Source organism: Mobula hypostoma, chromosome 29 (genome assembly GCF_963921235.1).
Source record: "Mobula hypostoma chromosome 29, sMobHyp1.1, whole genome shotgun sequence".
Taxonomy (NCBI): Eukaryota; Metazoa; Chordata; class Chondrichthyes; order Myliobatiformes; family Myliobatidae; genus Mobula; species Mobula hypostoma.
Window position 1 is genome coordinate 6,810,604 of NC_086125.1, and position 19,127 is coordinate 6,829,730.

At 48.0% G+C, this 19,127-nt stretch overlaps 1 protein-coding gene across 1 annotated transcript in view; it reads right to left on the reverse strand.

Moving 5' to 3' along the window:
- LOC134339469 (mitochondrial adenyl nucleotide antiporter SLC25A24-like) overlaps positions 1-19,127 on the reverse strand; it is a 60,046-nt gene that overhangs the window by 22,523 nt on the left and 18,396 nt on the right. Inside the window, exons 3-7 of the mRNA XM_063036007.1 lie at positions 13,337-13,424; positions 10,520-10,631; positions 6,533-6,691; positions 5,473-5,622; positions 3,381-3,488 (exon numbers count right to left, since the gene is read on the reverse strand). Coding sequence (XP_062892077.1) covers positions 3,381-3,488; positions 5,473-5,622; positions 6,533-6,691; positions 10,520-10,631; positions 13,337-13,424 — 617 coding nt within the window. The remainder of the gene's footprint in view (positions 1-3,380; positions 3,489-5,472; positions 5,623-6,532; positions 6,692-10,519; positions 10,632-13,336; positions 13,425-19,127) is intronic.

The following is a 19,127-nucleotide window of genomic DNA, read 5'->3' on the forward strand; positions in this document are numbered from 1 at the left end:
TATGCTAACGGAGTTGCTACATCAGCTCCAGTGACCTTGGTCAAGTCGTGTCCCTCTGGTGCTGTCTACGTGGAGTCTGCCTCAGCAAGAACCTGGACCCACTGCAATTTGCCTATCGCCACAATAGGTCAATGGCAGATGCAATCTCAATGGCTCTTCACACTGCTTTAGACCACCTGGACAACACAAACACCTATGTCAGGATGCTGATCATCGACTGCAGCTCAGCCTTTAATACCATCATTCCCACAATCCTGATTGAGAAGTTGCAGAACCTGGGCCTCTGTACCTCCCTCTGCAAATGGATCCTCGACTTCCTAACTGGAAGACCGTAGTCTGTGCAGACTGGTGATAACATATCCTCCTTGCTGACGATCAACACTGGCCCACCTCAGGGGTGTGTGCTTAGCCCACTGCTCTACTCTCTATATATACATGACTGTGTGGCTAGGCACAGCTCAAATACCATCTATAAATTTACTGACGATACAATCATTGTTGGTAGAATCTCAGGTGGTGACGAGAGGGCAACAGGAGTGAGATATGCCAACTAGTGGAGTGATGCCAAGGCAACAACCTGGCACTCAACGTCAGTAAGACGAAAGAGCTGATTGTGGTCTTCAGGAAGGGTAAGACGAAGGAACACATACCAATCCTCACAGAGGGATCAGAAGTGGAGAGAGTGAGCAGTTTCAAGTTCCCGGGTGTCAAGATCTCTGAGGATCTAACCTGGTCCCAACATATCAATGTAGTTATAAAGAAGGCAAGACAGCAGTTACACTTTATAAGGAGTTTGAAGAGATTTGGCATGTCAACAAGTACACTCAAAAACTTCTATAGTTGTACTGTGGAGAGCATTCTGACAGGCTGCATCACTGTCTGGTATGGAGGGGCTACTGCACAGGACTGAAAGAAGCTGCAAAAGGTTGTAAATCTAGTCAGCTCCATCTTGGGCACTAGCCTAAAAAGTACCCAGGACATCTTTAGGGAGTGGTGTCTCAGAAAGGCAGAGTCCATTATTAAGGACCTCCAGCACCCAGGGCATGCCCTTTTCTCACTGTTACCATCAGGTAGGAGATACAGAAGCCTGAAGGCACACACTCAACGATTCAGGAACAGCTTCTTCCCCTCTGCCATCCGATTCTTAAATGGACATTGAACCCTTGGACACTACCTCACTTCTTTTAATATACAGTATTTCTGTTTTTGCATTTTTTAAAAATCTATTCAATACTGTACATTTACTTTAATGGATTTACTTATTTATTATATTTTTTTCTCTTCTATATTATGTATTGAACTGCTGCTGCTAAGTTAACAAACTTCATGTCACATGCTGGTGATGATAAACCTGATTCTCATTCTCATTCTTTCTGTGACTACGTGGGTCTTTTCCGGGTGATCGGTTTCCTCCCAAATCCCAAAGATGCGCAGGTTAGGAAGTTAAATTGCCACAAGCAATGTAGATGAGTTGGAGAATCCAGGAGGAGATGTGGAAATGGGGAGAATTAAAGGGATCAGTGTAGGATTAAGGTGAATTGGTGGTTGATGGTTAGCATAGATCTGGTCTGTCTCTGTGTTGTATCTCTCTGTAATATTGTTCCTGATAACTGTAAAACTCGGCTAATCCAGAACACTTGGAGCATTATTAGTGCCAGATTTGCAAATCTTCCAATTGCACATAGTTGTGCGGTCACTAGAGTCCAGCATATCATGGACCACACACACATCAAATGAAGAAGTTCTCGGAAGAGCCCAAGCAGCTCGATCACTCATACCAACAATAAGAGAAAGACAACTCAGATTGCTAGGACACATCATGCGGAAAGATGAACTAGAAAAACTCATACTCTCTGGAAAGATTGAGGGGAGCAAACCTAGAGGAAGACCTCGGCTTATGTACATCAAAAGCATCGCCAGGTGGCTACACATCGAGGAAATGGAAGTCATCCAAAAAACGAAGGATAGATCTATATGGAAAACCATGGTCACCAAAGTCTGCATCGGATATGGTACCCAGACAGACAGATGGAGTCCAGCATGATGTTCTCCCAGGGGGGTGTCTATTGCTGGGTCAGGTGAACATACCTGGATCCTTAATTTCTGGAATGTTAGGGTGGATTCCCTCAATGGAGAACACCCGTGTATGACCCTGTTTAATGCAGAGAGGCTGACACACGGGTTGACGCAGGTGCTAAACTCCAGACAGCTTCGCTCTCTGGATCTCAGGGACTCACAAGACTACAAGACTCTCCACCACAACAAGGTGGCAATCCTCAGAGAAACTGGATGTAATTCAACACCAACAACAAGTTTCAATTTCTTCTTTATTTTAAATTTTACATGGACCAGGGAAGTTTAAAGGGATTGCAGGAACCAGTACCCCTGAGAGTCCAGATTATAGAACTACAGTGATGATCATAATGCCATTGAACTAAACCCATCTGCTGACACATGTTCTAAATCTCTCCATCCCCTACATATTCACATCTGTCTAAACACCTCTATCTATCCATCCATCCATCTGTTTATTTAGAGAAAAGACATGGAACAGACCCTCCCAGCCCAACAAGCCACACTACGCTGCCCAATAACCTACCTATTTAAAACTAGCCCAGTCACGGGGCAATTTACAATGACCAATTAACTTACTAACCAATGCATCTTTGGACTCTGGGAGGAACCCGGAGCCCCTGGAGGAAACCGACACAATCACGGGGAGAACGTACAAACTTACAAACTTTTGACAAACGACAAGATCTTATAAACACCAGCAGAACTGAACTGCGAACTCCAAGCGTCCCAAACTGTGATAGCGTTGTGCGAACTGCTATGTGACTGTGATGCTTCCACCGCCCCGGCGGTGTATTCCAGGCAGCTATCACTCCCTGTGTAAAAAAAACACTACCCTGCACATCTCCTTTAAACTTTCCCCCACTCACCCCTGGGCTCCAGTATTTGCTATTTCTGCCCTGGGAAGGAGACTTCCATCTTATTATTTATAAACCACTGTTCGGTTGCCCCTCCACCTCTGGCACTTTGGAGGAAACCACACAGAGTTGGTCCAGCCTTGTTTCTCCTTATTCCTAATGCATCTCTAATCCAAGCAGAATCCCAGTTGGTCCCAAGCTGGTCCAGCCTTGTTTCTCCTTGCACCTGATTAATCCAAGCACAATCCCAGTCAACCTCTCCTGCTCCTTTTCCAAAACCTCCATGTCCTTCCTGTACTGCCGTGCCCAGAGCTGCCCACAGTTCTTCACCACGATGGAAAACACTACCTCCTGACCCAGGCGCTGAACCGTCAGGATTCCTGCGTGGTTGGATGACAGATTCTCGGAGTTTTACCGAACTCAGTTCCCGGGGCCCTTGAACTTGCTTACCTCCATCGGGAAGATGAGTGTCTGACTGGTGACGCCAGCGAGGGATCCCGCAATGAACCGCTCATGCACCTCCAGTGTGGACTTCTGGACAAGGAAGATCTTCTTATACTGTTTTGAGGTTATAAAGAAGAAAACCTTAGCAGCAGACTGCCTACGTGATGCCACATGACAGAAGTTCACTCATTGGGAATAGAAGAGAAGAACAGTGGGAGAGTGGAGCATTCTTTCAGAGGGCCAGCACAGCTAGGATGGGCTGAATAGCCCCTATACCACCCTGATAAAGGCGTCCTTCTCAAGGGCATTTGTGAAATGTTTTGACTTGACTAACAGAACTGGTGGGTGCATCAATCAGACATTGACCTGCAGCCTTGAAGCCTCTGGAAAAACTCAGGGTATCCCAGATTTATTGACAATAAATACATTCGGAGTGTGGTTCCTGCTGTGACCTCAGGAAACACAGTGGCCTAAATATGTACAGAAAGAGCCCAGAAAAAAGTAACGGGATAACAATACAATTATCAGCTTTGTCAATCCACAAGTGCTGGCCCTGAGGCCCACAGGAAACCTCCCGTTCTAAACAGAACTGTGGGATCACTTATTCTTCCCAGCCACGACCTCCTGACCCCACCGAGAGAGCAGACAAGGTCTTCCATTAACGTCTCATCTGACCTAACTGGCGGTCTCACGGTTGTATCGCGGCATTGGCCTGGGTGCTTATGGTCCAGACGAAGCATTGCCCACTGACAGTGTTGACAGGAGATTACTGGATTACTAGCTGGCACTCCCGCACCTTTTACATGATGGCTGCTGGCATCAGGTAGAAGATACAAGAGCCTCAGGACTTGCAGCACCCACCAAGAACTGTTACTACCCTTAAACCATCAGGCTCTCGAACAAAGCGAACAACTACACTCAGTTGCCCATCCATTGAGATATTCCCACAACCTATGATCTCACTTTAAGGACTCTGTCTCATTATCTCATGCTCTCATTTATTGCTATTTATTTATATTTGCACAGTTTGTTGTCTTCTGCACTCTGGCTGATCTTTCATTGATCCTGTTAGAGTTACTATTCTATAGATTTGCTGAGTATGCCCGCAGGAAAATGAATCTCAGGGTTGTATATGGTGACATATATGTATGTTGATAATAAAACTTACTTTGTGCTTTGTAAGGGCAACAGGAAACAAAATGCTTACAGATCTTATGTGATGGAAAGATCTCAAGGTGAAATTATTTGAGAGTTCCTCTCCCCACAATCCCTCTGCCTCCCTCACTCCTGCTGCCCTCCTTCCCCTATCCCTCTGGAAGGGTCCCCACACACCCTTCTAAGCTGCACCTTACAAATCTTGTTATTCCTCCTCCTTCCCCCCTTCACACACCCTTCTTATACCACATCTCACTCAGTCTATCATCCCCTACTGCTTAAGACATAGGAGCAGAATTAGTACATTCGGCCCGAGTCTGTTCTGCTGTTCCATCATAGGTGATTTATTATCCCTCTATCCCTCTCAATCCCATCCTCCTGCCTCCCCATCCCCGCCGCAACATGTTATACCCCTATTATTCAAAAACCTATCAGCATCTGCTTTAGAATACCCAATGACTTGGCCTCCACAGCTGTCTGTGGTAAGGAACTCTACAGATTCACCACCCCCTGGCTAAAGAAGTTCCCTCTGCTGTAAAGGGACGTCCTTGTTTTCTGAGGCTGTGCCCTCTGGTCCTGCACTCTCCCATTACAGGAAATATCCTCTCCACACTCACTTTATCTGGGCTTTCAATATTCAATACGTTTCAATGAGATCCTCCCCCCACCCCCACTGGCAACCCCTGCCTTCTTCTAAACTCCAGCGAGTATAAGCCCAGAGTCATCAAAGACTCCTCACACATTAACCCTTTCATTCCCAGGATCATTCTCGTGAACCTTCTCTGGATCCTCTCCAATGCCAACACATCCTTTCTTAACCAAGGTGGCCAAAACTGCTCACAATACCCAAATACTCTTTCCTACTTCTCCGAGTCCATCGCATCACCCTTTCCCTTCCTCTCCTGTCTCCAAAGTCTCCACTCTCTCAAACCCCTTGCAGTACCTGTTCATAGGCCATGAATTTGATGCCAGTCTCCGGGGTGATTTTCAGCACGTTGACCCCATTCCCTCGCCACAGGGATAAGTATCCTCCCTCTGCCACCATCATCTTCCAAACACCAGCCAGGTTCAACTTCCGCTTAGCCGCAAAGACCTGGAGAAAAGAGAGCGACTGATCCTTACCCAGGGCTGTTAACGTTCCTGTACTCTGGAGTGAGTGCAGTCAACATATCGAATGAGCAGTGGCTCAGCCTGAGATGACGGCCCCACCTACCCTGGTGCCAAGACTTTCTACAGAGGGAGAGGACAGCGATGTCGAGCCGGATCACAGGACCCAGCTTGGCAGATTCAGACGAACGGACCCAGCTCACAGAATCCACATCCTTGGAATCAGATCATAGGACATTGACCAGCAGATCCTGATTTCCCAAAAGACTACCCGACCCTGGCTGGATCGTGCGGTCTAGATCACCATACCCAGATCTCTAGGGAGAGCATGGTCGCGTAGAGGTTAGCATAACATGATAACAGTGCCAGCGACTCTGGTTCAATTCTGCCACTGTCTGTTAGGAGCTTGTATGTTCTCCCCATGACTGTGTGGGTTTCCTCCTGGTACTGCGTACGGGTTAGCAGCTTAATAGGTCACATGGGTATAATTGGGTAGTGCGCGTTCATTGCATTGGATAGATAGATCCATAGATCCATATCAACACTACTGGAGCATCTACAGATCATTGGATTCATACAGTCACTTACAAACCAACACTGACTCCTGTTTACTAACTCCAGACTTACTGGTTGCAGATCACCAGTTATAGATTACTGATTACAGATCACTTGTTCCATATCAATTCCAGATTGTTGACCCCAGATCACCAGTGCTAGATCGCTGGCTCTAGGTCACTAGTTCCAGATCAGTGGCTCCATTAGGTCGCTCGTTTCAGATCAATGAATCCAGGACAGCTGCTTCACACCTCAGGGTCACCGTGCCCGGTGTTAGTCACTGTGCCCGCCCACTGTGACCACCCTGCTTCTGGCTCCTTTCGCCACGAACCCAACTTCACCTGCATGTAGATCTTCATCCGGTCCAGGGGTGCCGTGCAGGTGCGGGACACAGCGCCGGCAATCGCTCCTGCCAAGAGCTGCCTCCACCAGGTCCCAGTCTTTCTTTCCGTCTCTGAGAATTCATCCACAATGGTCAAGGACTCCCCGATGTCCAAGAACTGTAAGTCAAGTTTGCAGAGTTTAGGTAACGTCATCTTTCTATTTAAAGGGGCTTGAGTTAGTTCAACAGCAAACAATCTGCCGCAGCAATTCAGTAGGTCATCAACATCTGTGGGGGGAAAGGAAATGTTGATATTTTGGGTCCTAACCCTGCATTAGGACTGTAATCTGGAACAGCAACCTGCTGGAGGAATTTGGTGAGTGTAGCAGCATCAGTGGGGGAAAGGAACCCTGATGCAGGGTTTCAACCCGAAACAAAGACAATTTCTTTCCTCCCACAGATGCTACATGACCTGCTGAGTTCCTCCTGCATCTGCATCTCTTGTGTCTCCTGAGCTGGTTGAGTGTTGGGGTATAAGGCAGTCATAACTCTGAAGTTGTCAGCTTCAGACTCTCACGTCTAGCTCAGGAGATTGGTGGCTGAATTCCAAGGCTGGGGGCCTGAATGCAGAAGTCCAGGCCATCGCTCCAGATCCGTACCAAAGGAAAGCCACACGGACAGAGTTGTGGTCTTTCTCACCTTAGGGTAAAGAGAAGCCCCGCTTACTCCCTTGGGTGGGTGTAAGAGATCCCAATGCACCATTCTGGGGAAGATTTGACAAGCTTTCCTTTGTGTCTTGGCCAGTATTTATCCTACATTGAGCTCAATAAAAATGGATTATCTGCTGTGGATCCCGTTGCTGTTTATAGGATTCTGCTGCGTGTGTTCTGCCTACTTCAATGGCAATGAAAGGTTTTGGAAGTCCTGAAAGGGATATAAAAGGTGATATAGAAATGAAGCTGTCCACTTTGTCTTTATCACGCAGGGAATTAACACCACCAGCAGTTCCAAACCTGGAGCTCCCCTCCCGCTGCCAGAGACAGAGGTGGATTTTAGTCTCATGACGGAGGGATCGCCCTGAGGCAAAGACTGTAAGGATTTGGACAAAAGGCAAGAGGATAGAATTGCAGTACGATTAGCCACAATTATCAGGGTCAATACAGCACCGTGGCTGGAATTTATTTACATATCACCCCTTCCTACCAGTGTTTAGATAACCGAGACTGATCTCCATATTAGAAAGTTGCAACTTTTTAAAACTCTGTTTAGGCCACATCTGGAGAACTGCGTACAGTTATGGTCACTCCCCTATAGGAAGGGTGTTGAGGCTTCAGAGAGGGTGCAGAAGAGGTTTAGCAGGATGCTGCCTGGTTTAGAGGGCACGGGCTATCACAAGAGGCTGGATAAACTTGTGGCGTTTTCTCTGGAGCGGCAGAGGCTGAGGGGAGATCTGATAGAGGTTTCCAAGATTATGAGAGGCACAGATAAAGTAAATAAGGCGTATCCGTTTCCCAGGATATAAATATCTAATACCAGACAGCATCTATGTAGGTGAGAGGGGGTATGTTTGAAGGGGATGTGAGGCATAAGTTTTTTACTTAGAGAGTCATGGATGCCTGGTATGGTGGTAGAGGCAAATCCATTAGAGGCTTTTAAGAGATGTTTGGACAGGTACGTGGATGTGAGGAAAATTGAGGGACATGGACATGGTGTAGGTAAGAGGGATTAGTTTTTGAGGGTTTTTGATTCGCTTTTTAGCAGGTTTAGCACAACATTGTGGGCCGAATGGCCTGTTCCTGTGCTGTACTGTTCTACGTTCGATGTTCTATTTCCATTCAAAACAGGAGGAGGTCATTTCAGTCATCAAGTCTATTCTGGGTCACAGAGAGATCCCATTCTGCAATAACACCGACTCTGATTTATTTTCCTCACATTCCCTCAACTCTCCCCAGAACCTTCCACTCACCTAGGGGCAATTACGGGGCCACGGGGTGGTGGGGTGGAGATAGGTCTCCACTGCAGGAGGTGTAAGGTGCTCCTTCCCTCCGCTAGCCTGCAGGTCACCCTCGGGCAAGTTGTAGCATCTGCTTAACTATGGTAAACGGTCGTATGAGCAGCTGGTGCTTATCACAAGTCCTGGTTACGTGACCACTGACAACAGGCACACCATCTCCGGAGAATATTGATAATGGCTGGGGTCACCTGTCTTGTAAAGACACTGCCCAGAAGAAGACAATGGCAAACCACTTCCGTAGAAAAATTTGCCAAGAACTATCATGATCAAAGACCACGTCATACAACACAGCCCCTACCAGAAATCTGGACCAGCTGAGAGACACAGAGACCTGTTTCTGTACTTCATCACCAACCAACACATCAACCCGAAATGTTAACTCTGTTTTTCTCTCTCCGCAGATGCTGCCTGACCTGCATTTTCTGTTATTTTTAATAATCCAGATTTCTACTATTTTCAAGACATGCAAGATGTTTGATCTTATATCATGTTTTACCCCCCCCCCCAACCATCCCGACTTCCTGCATCCTTCTACATGCTCACACCCTATTAAAAATACAGAGTAGTTCAACCTCAGGTTCCAACCTACAAGCCAAGATCTGTGATTCACCGAGAAAAGGGGTTCCATACAATGGCAGAGCTAGTCCGTGCTGGCTCAGTGTGTGCCCGTGGCTCACTCCGGGTCTCCTGAAGCCCTACTTCAGTAGGACAGCACAGGGGGGTCGCTGCCTCGCAGTTCCGAGATCCTCGATTCAATCCTGACCTCAGGCACTCTCTGTACCTGCGCACGCACGCTCCCTCCGCGACTGCTTCAGTTTCCGCACACATCCCAAGGTAGATCAATTGGCCAGTGCAAGTTTCCCCTTGGTATTGGTTAATAGCAAAGAGAACCAAAGGAGAGCTGACGGGCATGCGAGAGAGAGGTAACATTGTGGGGAAACACAGGAAAGTAAGAGGTGAATAATGTGATTAATCTGTCAGGGGTTAGTATGGACCCGATGGGCTGAGCAGCCTCCTCTTGTGTTACAGTAACTAATGTTGGTGTCACACATTGATTATTAAAGAGAGAGACAGTGAACAAATCTGCTCTCAGTGTCAGTTCAGTGCAAGTGGAACCAATACCTATACAGGTGGTGACTGGGTACTTCCTATGGCCTCTTTGGGTCAGGGGTCAGCAAGGTGGCCAAACCTCCAGGACTGAAGTCTTCAGGAATCAAAGATTATCTTCAAGGACATTGAAGTACCAGAGGGGAGACAGCTGGATAAATGAAAACAGCTATGGGTCTTTCATCAACTGGCTTAGAAAATGACTGAGAATTAGGGCTGCCGGAATGGGAGCGATGTTTGGAGAATCATTTTCTGAATGAATGAGGCAAATAGAACAACATTGTGATGGACATGTCAGCTGACCAATGGATGTATAGGAGCCATGTATCTGCTCTCTATCTGTATCGTATTATGTGTTGTGCATTTATCATGGTAACCAGTCACATGAGTGGGAGCGTGGTAAATGCAAAGGGAATAAGTCACGAATTCCTGTGCTTTGTTCATCGCAGTTTGCAGTCGCTGGGGACCAGCGGAGGTCATATCTTTTGCTGACGATTAATTACGCTTAGCTTACATTTGGGTACGCTTAAGCTTCGTCGCTTCAAGATCATACGTTTGCTAATTGGCAATAAAGGATGGAAATACATATTCTCAACTTTTGAACCAATCATTATTGGAGTGAAGGCACGTCATGCAAGCATAACAAATCCACGGGGCTGCCGGCAATGGGGACACAGGGACGCCCAGTCAACTTAGACAACCAATAGCAGGAAGAAGCGAAGAGGATATCACGAGGATGGGCAGATGACCAACGACAGAAGCCGGGTGGGGGGGGGGGGGCCTGGGTGGAATGCTTTATAACATCCTCAGGAATGCAATTCAGGTTGAAAGCCCACTTGGCCAGCAACATGTGGGGACATCTTTAACACCGGGTATTGCACTTACCGTCGAGTGTTTCCAGAGTTCCACAATCTCCTCCATTTTAGAGAGTGGGTTAAAGATGAAATGGTCTCGAAATTCAGTCCAGTCCACTGTAATCGTCCCATCCTTGTCCATACTGAGGGAGAAATTGGAGAAACCTTCAGAAAATTTAGTGTCAATAGCAATTGTACAATGGCTCCATCCTCTGCCGCCAATGTCTCCTTCCAACCCACTGTAATGTGCTTGAGGGTGGATACCTTTGTCCACTCTACACAGGGAAATATAAAGAGGCACAGAATCACTACAATCTGTGCAGCTGGTTCCTTCAGCTAACTACACTGTTGTATGTGCATGACTAATATGTGCATGTTACATATTTTAACATCATACGAGGGGTGATTGATACGTTTGTGGCCTAAGGTAGAAGGAGTCAATTTTAGAAAACCGAGCACATTTATTTTTCCCAACATAGTCCCCTCCTACATTTACACACTTAGTCCAGCAGTCGTGGAGCATATGGATACCTTCTTTGTAGAAGTCAGCGTCTTGGACCTCCAGAAAGTGGTCCACAGCGGGGGTGGTTGATAAGTTCGTGGCCTAAGGTAGACGGAGATGAGTTATTAACTTCAAACTTTCTACATAATCACTCAAAGAGTTGAACCACAAGAGCATGTAACGAGAGCTGTATAACTCATCTCCTTCTACCTTAGGGTACGAACTTATCAATCACTTACATATAGACCATAAGATATAGGAGCTGAATTAGGCCATTCGACCCATTGAGTCTGCTCCAACATTTCACCATGGCTGATCCAATTTTCCTCTCAGCCCTAATCTCCTGCCTTCTCGTGTCACTTCATGCCCTGACCAATCAAGAACCTACAAGCCACTGCCTTAAATGTACATAAAGACTTGGCCTCCACAGCCACCTGTGGCAAAGAATTCCACAGATTCATCACCCTCTGGCTAAAGAAATTCTTCCTCATCTCCATTCTAAAAGGATGCCCTCTATTGTGAGACTGTGTCCTCTCCCACCACAGAACACATCCTTACCACATCCACTCTATCAAGGCCTTTCAATATTCGATAGGTTTCAATTAGGTCACCCTTCATTCTTCTGAATTCCAGTGAACATAAGCCCAGAGACATCAAGTGTTCCAGCCATTCAATCCTGGAATCATTTTTGTGTATATGTTACATGGCTTTCCGCTACGTACGTATATGAGAAGAAAGATTGACTTTCACGTCCACTTTATACACAGATTTTGTGAATCAATTCAGTCTTCTGAAAGAAACCTCTTGACTTGAGGGGTCATTTCTTGACACATTTCAACAGCATACTGAGCTCTCCATCCAGTCTTCGGGGACTGATTTGGGGATGGGCGAGACAGGGAGACGTAATGATAAGATGCAGTTTCTGTGTTTATTGATTGAGACACAGCAGGAAGTAGGCCCTTCCAGTCCCTCAAGCTGAGCCAAGCAGCATCCCCCAATTTAATCTGAGCCTAATCACAGGACAATTTACAACGACCAAATAACCGACCAACCACTAGGTCTTTGGAAACTGTAGCACCCAGAAAACACACAAACTCCAAACAGGCTGCAGCGGGAACTGCACCTGGGTCGCCAGGACTGTAAAGCGTTGTAATAACCACTACACTAATGTATCGCCCCATTGTAACTGCGTTGTATTTGATCACGTCATTGTGCTGAGATAAGAGAAAAACACAGTTTCATATTATGAACAAAGGAGCAAAACACCGATGAGGAATGGGGGAGGCACACTGTCGGAGGGACAGTACTGAGGGAGTGTCTCACTGTCGGAGGGACGGTACCGAGGGAGTGTCACACTGTCGGAGGGACGGTACCGAGGGAGTGTCTCACTGTCGGAGGGACGGTACCGAGGGAGTGTCTCACTGTCGGAGGGACGGTACCGAGGGAGTGTCTCAGTGTCGGAGGGACGGTACCGAGGGAGTGTCTCACTGTCGGAGGGACGGTACCGAGGGAGTGTCTCACTGTCGGAGGGACGGTACCGAGGGAGTGTCACACTGTCGGAGGGACGGTACCGAGGGAGTGTCTCACTGTCGGGGGGACGGTACCGAGGGAGTGTCACACTGTCGGGGGGACGGTACCGAGGGAGTGTCTCACTGTCGGGGGGACGGTACCGAGGGAGTGTCTCACTGTCGGGGGGACGGTACCGAGGGAGTGTCTCACTGTCGGAGGGACGGTACCGAGGGAGTGTCTCAGTGTCGGAGGGAGAGCTGCTCTATCGAATGGGACTAGCAGGTCAGCGCAGAGGGTTGCTCTCTCTCAGATGGAACACAAAGTTCTCTTGGTTGGATAGAAACGTTCCCACAGCTACCAGATGAAGGGAGGCAGGGTTTGTACTCCAAGCTCACTCTAACCCTTACCCTTTGCTCCTCAATTTTCCATCACCTGTGTGCCTATCCAGGAGTTTCTTAAATGTCTGTTATGTATCTGCCTTTACCCACCCGCCCACCCCCACACAGAATTACATTGCACACACCATTCTATGTGTAAAAATCACCTCTGACATCTCCCCTCTACTTCCTCCCAACACCTTTAAATTATGCCCTTTCCACCCTGGGATAAAGTCTCCGTTTCCCACTCGATCTCTGCCTGTTTTCTCTCAATGGGGACGCTAAGTGCCTAGAACGAGAGTATTGTTGAGTTGGGCTAAGTGAGGGGTGGGAAAGGGGGGTGTACGACTGGAGGGGGGGTGAGGAATTGCTCACCAGTTACAGCCGCATTGTCCGAGATGGAATGGGGAGAGGACCGTCACGAAGTGAGATCCCTGGCTCACCGCGCTCCGCGTCTTACCTCAGCAAGATCTTCTCGGCTTGCTGGCGAGTGATCGTGATGCCCTGGTTCAAGAGTGCCTGCTGAATCTCATAGGCGTCGATTTCACCTGGTCAAAGGCACCACAACACGAAAGAAAAGACAGGCTGAAGTAGGCCAGATGGGAAGCATTTCTGGTTATTTTAGTTTAATTAATTCCAGACATGCCTTCTTTAAAACAACAGACACTCACAATACTAAAGCATCTCAGCAGGCCAGGCAGATCTATGGAAATGAATAAGCAGTCTACGTTTCCAGCTGAGATCCTTCTCACAGATGAAAAGGAAGGGGGAAGACGCCAAAATAAGAATGTGAGGGGAGGAGGAGGTTGGCTAGAAGGTGGTAGGTGAAGCCGGGAGGGTAGGAAAGGTAGAGGGCTGCAGAGGAAGGGATCTGATGGGAGAGCAGAGTGGACCATGGGAAAAAGGGAAGGAGGGGGACACAGACGGGGAAGTGATAGGCAGACGAGAAGAGGTAAGAGGCCAGTGTGGGGACGAGAAGAGGGAACGGGGAGGAAATTTTCTCTACCGGAAAGAGAAATCAATATTCATGCCATCAGTTCGGAGGCTACGCGGATGAAATATGAGGTGTTGCCCCTCCACCCTGAGTGTGGTCTCATCATGGCGCAAGAGGAGGCCATGGACCAACACGTCAGAATGGGAAATGGGTAACGTCGTTAGAATGTCGGGCCACCAGGGAGTTCCGCTTGTGGTGGATGGCGCAGAGGCGCTGGACGATGCGGTCTCCCAATTTACGACGGGTCTCGCCAATGTACGGGAGCAGCAGATACAATAGATGGTCCTGGCAGATTCACAGGGGAAGCATTGCCTCACCAGGACCGGCTGCTCGGGGGCCCTGGCTGGAGGTGAGGGAGGAGGCGAGTGGGCAGGTGCAGCCCTTAGGCCGTGTGACAGGATAAATGCTTGGAGGGAGTTTAGTCGGGAGGGACGAATGGACGAGGGAATTGCGGAGGGAGCAATCCCTGCAGAAAGCTGAGGGAGGGGATGGTAAAGGTATGTTTCGTGTTAGGATCCCTGAGGAGATGGCGAAAGTTGTGGAGAGTGATGCATTGGACGCAGAGGCTGACGGGGCGGTAGGTGAGGACAAGAGGAACTCTATCACTGCTAAGGCAGCGGGAAGATGGAGTGAGGATGGATGTTTGGGAAATGGAGGAGATGCGGGTGAGGGCAGTATCAATATTCTTTAAATATCCCAAACAGAGAGCAGTCACTGCATTGCCACACATCAGTCAGATTGGGTGAGGAGAGCAAGTCCTTTCCTCAATGAATCGGAGGGTCCTTGCAACAATTCATGGTCACCATTACAAATGGATATTAATACTTCCTTACAATATAGGAGGCCATTTGGCCTAACAAGTCTATACTGGCTCTCAGAGCAACCTCAACTGGTACAGTCCCCAACTTATTTATCCCTCTATCTGATTTAGAGATACAGTGCAAAACAGAAACTCCGGCCAGCGATTTGCACCGCCCACCAACACACACGAGTCCAATCACAGGACAATTTACCATGACCAATTAACCTACCAACTGGTACCTCTTTGGATTGTGGGAGGAAACTGTAGCACCTGGAGGAAATGCACGCGGTCACAGGGAGCACGTACAAACTCCTTACAGACAGCAGTGGGAATTGAACTCTGAACTCCAACTCCCTGAGCTGTAATTATGTGGTGCTAACCGTTACGCTACTGTGGCCCCCAATTATTTCCCTGTAACCTGTTCCCCGCTCACTTGACCAACCTGATTCAACCCCCCACCTCTCCTTGGTGGCCATTCACAGCAGCCAGTTAACCCAGAGCACCCAGAGGGACCCAGTGGTCTCAGAGAGAAGATGCAAACGCCACACAGACAGGTCCATTTCAAATCCAAATTCATGGAGCCGTGAGCCATTTAAAATCCCCAGGTGCTTTTGTAGGATGTAAACTCATGAATTATTAGTTCTGGCCAATAGGTTACAAGACCACGATTTTATCTATCACCCCCCCCCCCCCCCACAATCTCTTTCAGTTGGCACAGAGTATTTCCTGGCAATGACTTTGCCCTCAACCCTTTCATCCATCCTAGCACCTTTCAAGCTGAAGAAGGAATAGTAGAAGGCCAGGACAAATACAGTGAGGCCACCCAGCCCAGACCATTCAAATGGAGCAAAAACAAGTTTCCTCCGGTCCCAGGAGAACAAGCACGGCTGACACCTTGGAACATAGCAAGTATCTAGAAAGGCAAGCACGACGTGAGCTTTCTTGCAAAGGCTTTGGAATACAAAAAGTCGGGAGGTCTTGCTAAAATTGAACAAAGTTTAGCCAAGGTCACACTTGGGGCACCGCATATAGGTCTGATCTTCTTAGTTAAGGAAGGATGGAGACAGTGAACTGAGAGTGCACCCAGTTGAATTCAGGGATAAAGGAGTTAAAGATCAGAATCAGAATTTTTGGCACTGAAATTAACAGTGAAATTTGTTATTTTTGGCCAGCAATGCAGGAATAACAAATTATGATGAGTTACCATATAAGAGTAAATGATGCAGAAGTCGTGGTCCTGGATCATTCAGAAATTTGGTGGTGGAAGAGGAGAAGATGTCCCCAAGTTGTTCAGTGTGGGTCTTCAGGCTCCCGTACCTGTTCCCAGATGGTAGTATGTCCTGGACGGTGAGGGGCCCTTCGTGGTGGGTGTTACCGTCCTGAGGCATCGCCTCCTGAAGATATCCTCAGTGGTGGGGAGGTCTGGTGCCAGAAAGGACCTAGCCGAGTCCCCAACCCTTTGCGGCCTCTTCCGACCCTGGGCATCGGAGCCTCCACACCAAACAGTGCAGAATCCTCCACAGAACATCTGCAGAGATTTACGAGCGTCTTTGGTTACACAGTAAATCTCTTCAAACTCCTAATGAAGTATAGCCACTGTCGTGCCTTCTCCATGACTGAATCAATATGTTGGGCCCAGGATTTATCCTCTGAAACGCTGATGGTCGGGAATTTGAAACTGCTCACCCTTTCCACTGCTGAGGACAGGTGTGTGTTCCTTTACTCGCCCTTCCTAAAGTCCACAATCCGGTCCTTGGTCTTGCTAATGTTAGGGGCAAGGTTGTTGCGTTGCTGCTCGACTAGCTGGCCTATTTTGCAGCTGAAGCCCCCTCCTCACCATCTGAGTTCCTACCACCAACTCGGTGCTAGCTGTGAACTTGTAGACGGAGTCTGAGCTGTGCCCGGCCGCACAGTCAAGGGTGCAGAGAGGGTATCGCGGTGGGCTGGCCACGCATCCTTCAGCGGCTCCTGTGTTGAGCGTCAGTGCGGAGGAAGTGACATTAACGATCCATAATGACTCTCGTCTCCCAGTGAGGAAGGCAAAGGTCCAGTTGCAGAGGGAGATACGGAGGCCCAGGTTTTGAAGCTGGCTGATCAGCACCGGGGAGACGATGGTGTTGAGTGCTGAGCGGTGATTGATAAACGGTAGCCTGATGCAGATACTGCTGTGTCTAGTTGGTCCAAGGCTGGGTAGGGAGCCAGCGAGACTGCATCTGCTGTAGACCTGTTGCAGTGCTCGGCAGACTGCAGTGCGTCCACAGCTCAAGCAGGAGGTAACGTAAGCACCAGTCAAAGCATTTAATCACAGCAGATGTGACAGCTACCAGATGAAAGACATTAAGCCAGCTCTTTTTGGGGCCTGATACGACTGATGCCCTTTTGAAGCAGGCGTGAACCTCTGACCACAGCAATGAGTGGTTGAAGATATCCTTGAACACTCTCACCAGTTGGTTGGCACAGGTTTTCAGTACCCTGCCAGGTACACCGCCAGGGCGTGATGCCTTGATGGCGTACCTGGCAGGTCTTCCGTAAAAGTGTGCCCCTTTTCTTTGGACGTTTATGAAAACGACAGGGGATCTTCATGCAGTAAGATTTTCAGCCCATTGGTGATGTGAGGATGTTCACTCTGGTAGAGGTCTCTGACACCACGGGGAATAGCCACAAGATAAAAGTTCACTCATTTAAGACTGAGACGAAGAGGAATTTCTTGTCTCGAAGGGCTATGAGTATGGAATTCATTGCCCTAGATGCTCAGCCATTTAAGGCTGAGGGAGAGATATACTTTGAACACAGGACAATCAAGGGTTATGGGAAACAGGCAGAAAGCGGAACTCAAACTTGAGAGGCTGAGTGCCCTAACTCTGCTCCTGTGTCGTACAATCTTATGGAGACCAACAGTCACTCTAGTCACGGTCACTGAAAGCAAGCATGCAAGTACAGCAGGCTGTGAAGAAAGCTAATGGCATGCTGGCCTTCATAACAAGGGGAATTGAGTATAAGAGCAAGGAGGTCCTTCTGCAGCTGTACAGGGCCCTGGTGAGACCACACCTGGAGTACTGTGTGCAGTTTTGGTCTCCAAATTTGAGGAAGGCCATTCTTGCTATTGAGGGAGTGCAGCGTAGGTTCACAAGGTTAATTCCCGGGATGGCGGGACTGTCATATGTCGAAAGATTGGAGCGACTGGGCTTGTATACTCTGGAATTTAGAAGGCTGAGAGGGGATCTTATTGAAACATATAAGATTATTAAGGGATTGGATACGCTGGAGGCAGGAAGCACGTTCCCGGTGATGGGTGAGTCCAGAACCAGAGGCCACAGTTTAAGAATTAGGGGTAGGCCATTTAGAACGGAGTTGAGGAAAAACTTTTTCACCCGGAGAGTGGTGGATATGTGGAATGCTCTGCCCCAGAAGGCTGTGGAGGCCAAGTCTCTGGATGCTTTCAAGAAAGAGATGGATAGAGCTCTTAAAGATAGCGGAATCAAAGGTTATGGGGATAAGGCAGGAACTGGATACTGATAGTGGATGATCAGCCATGATCACAGTGAATGGCGGTGCTGGCTCGAAGGGCCGAATGGCCTACTCCTGCACCTGTTGTCTATTGTCTATTGAATGGCAGAGTAGGATTGGGAGGTCCCTGCTCCTGTGTCTTGGTTCTGGTGGGGAAACTGCAATCTTTACGTTTCCAAGTCACATACTGCTGGAAATATTGAGCTGCTCTTTCATTATAGCTTGGGGCAAGTCCTGAGTTCCACACTCAACAGCACCATGCAAACACCTTCACCACAAGGACCGTCACCATTCAAGAAGGCTGATCAATATTCCTGGGGGCAGTTTGTCTTGGGCAGTTAATGTGGTTCCAGTCTCCAGGATGAATTCTTAGAAAGGGGATAGGAAGCAAGATCTGAATCAGGAAACACAGAGTGAAATCCAGTTAGTGAGACGAAGATGTGATGAGCCATGTCCTCACCAATCGGCTGAATGGGACTGGAACCCTGTTGAGTTTTCTGCTTCTCGTGTCGTCTGTCGGTAAACACAGTGGATTCTGGTTAATTGAGCCATCGGTTATTTGGGACAAATCTTAAAGAAAAGGTACACATCAAGAAAACAGCCAGGGCTCTCTTCTGTTATTTGCGACATCATGCCATTTAATTGGGACAGGAGACTGTTGCCGAACAGTTTCCAAATAGCATTAGAGGGGAGCACTTGTGTGGACGCTAGACACGACACCGTACTCAAATAGCATCAGTTACTTGTGCCTGCGTTCAAAAAGCAGCGATTCTTGTCACGGATAATTGTTGAGAAATAAGCAGTAAGACAATTCAGAACTGTTTTGTTCACTGCGGTTTCAAGCATTTAGGCTCAGAGATACCAGAAAAACCCAGGGGAGTTGTTTACTCCTTCAACAAGTTAGGAGCCACAAAGAACTTGTGAATTTATCTTGAATGTTACAATTAA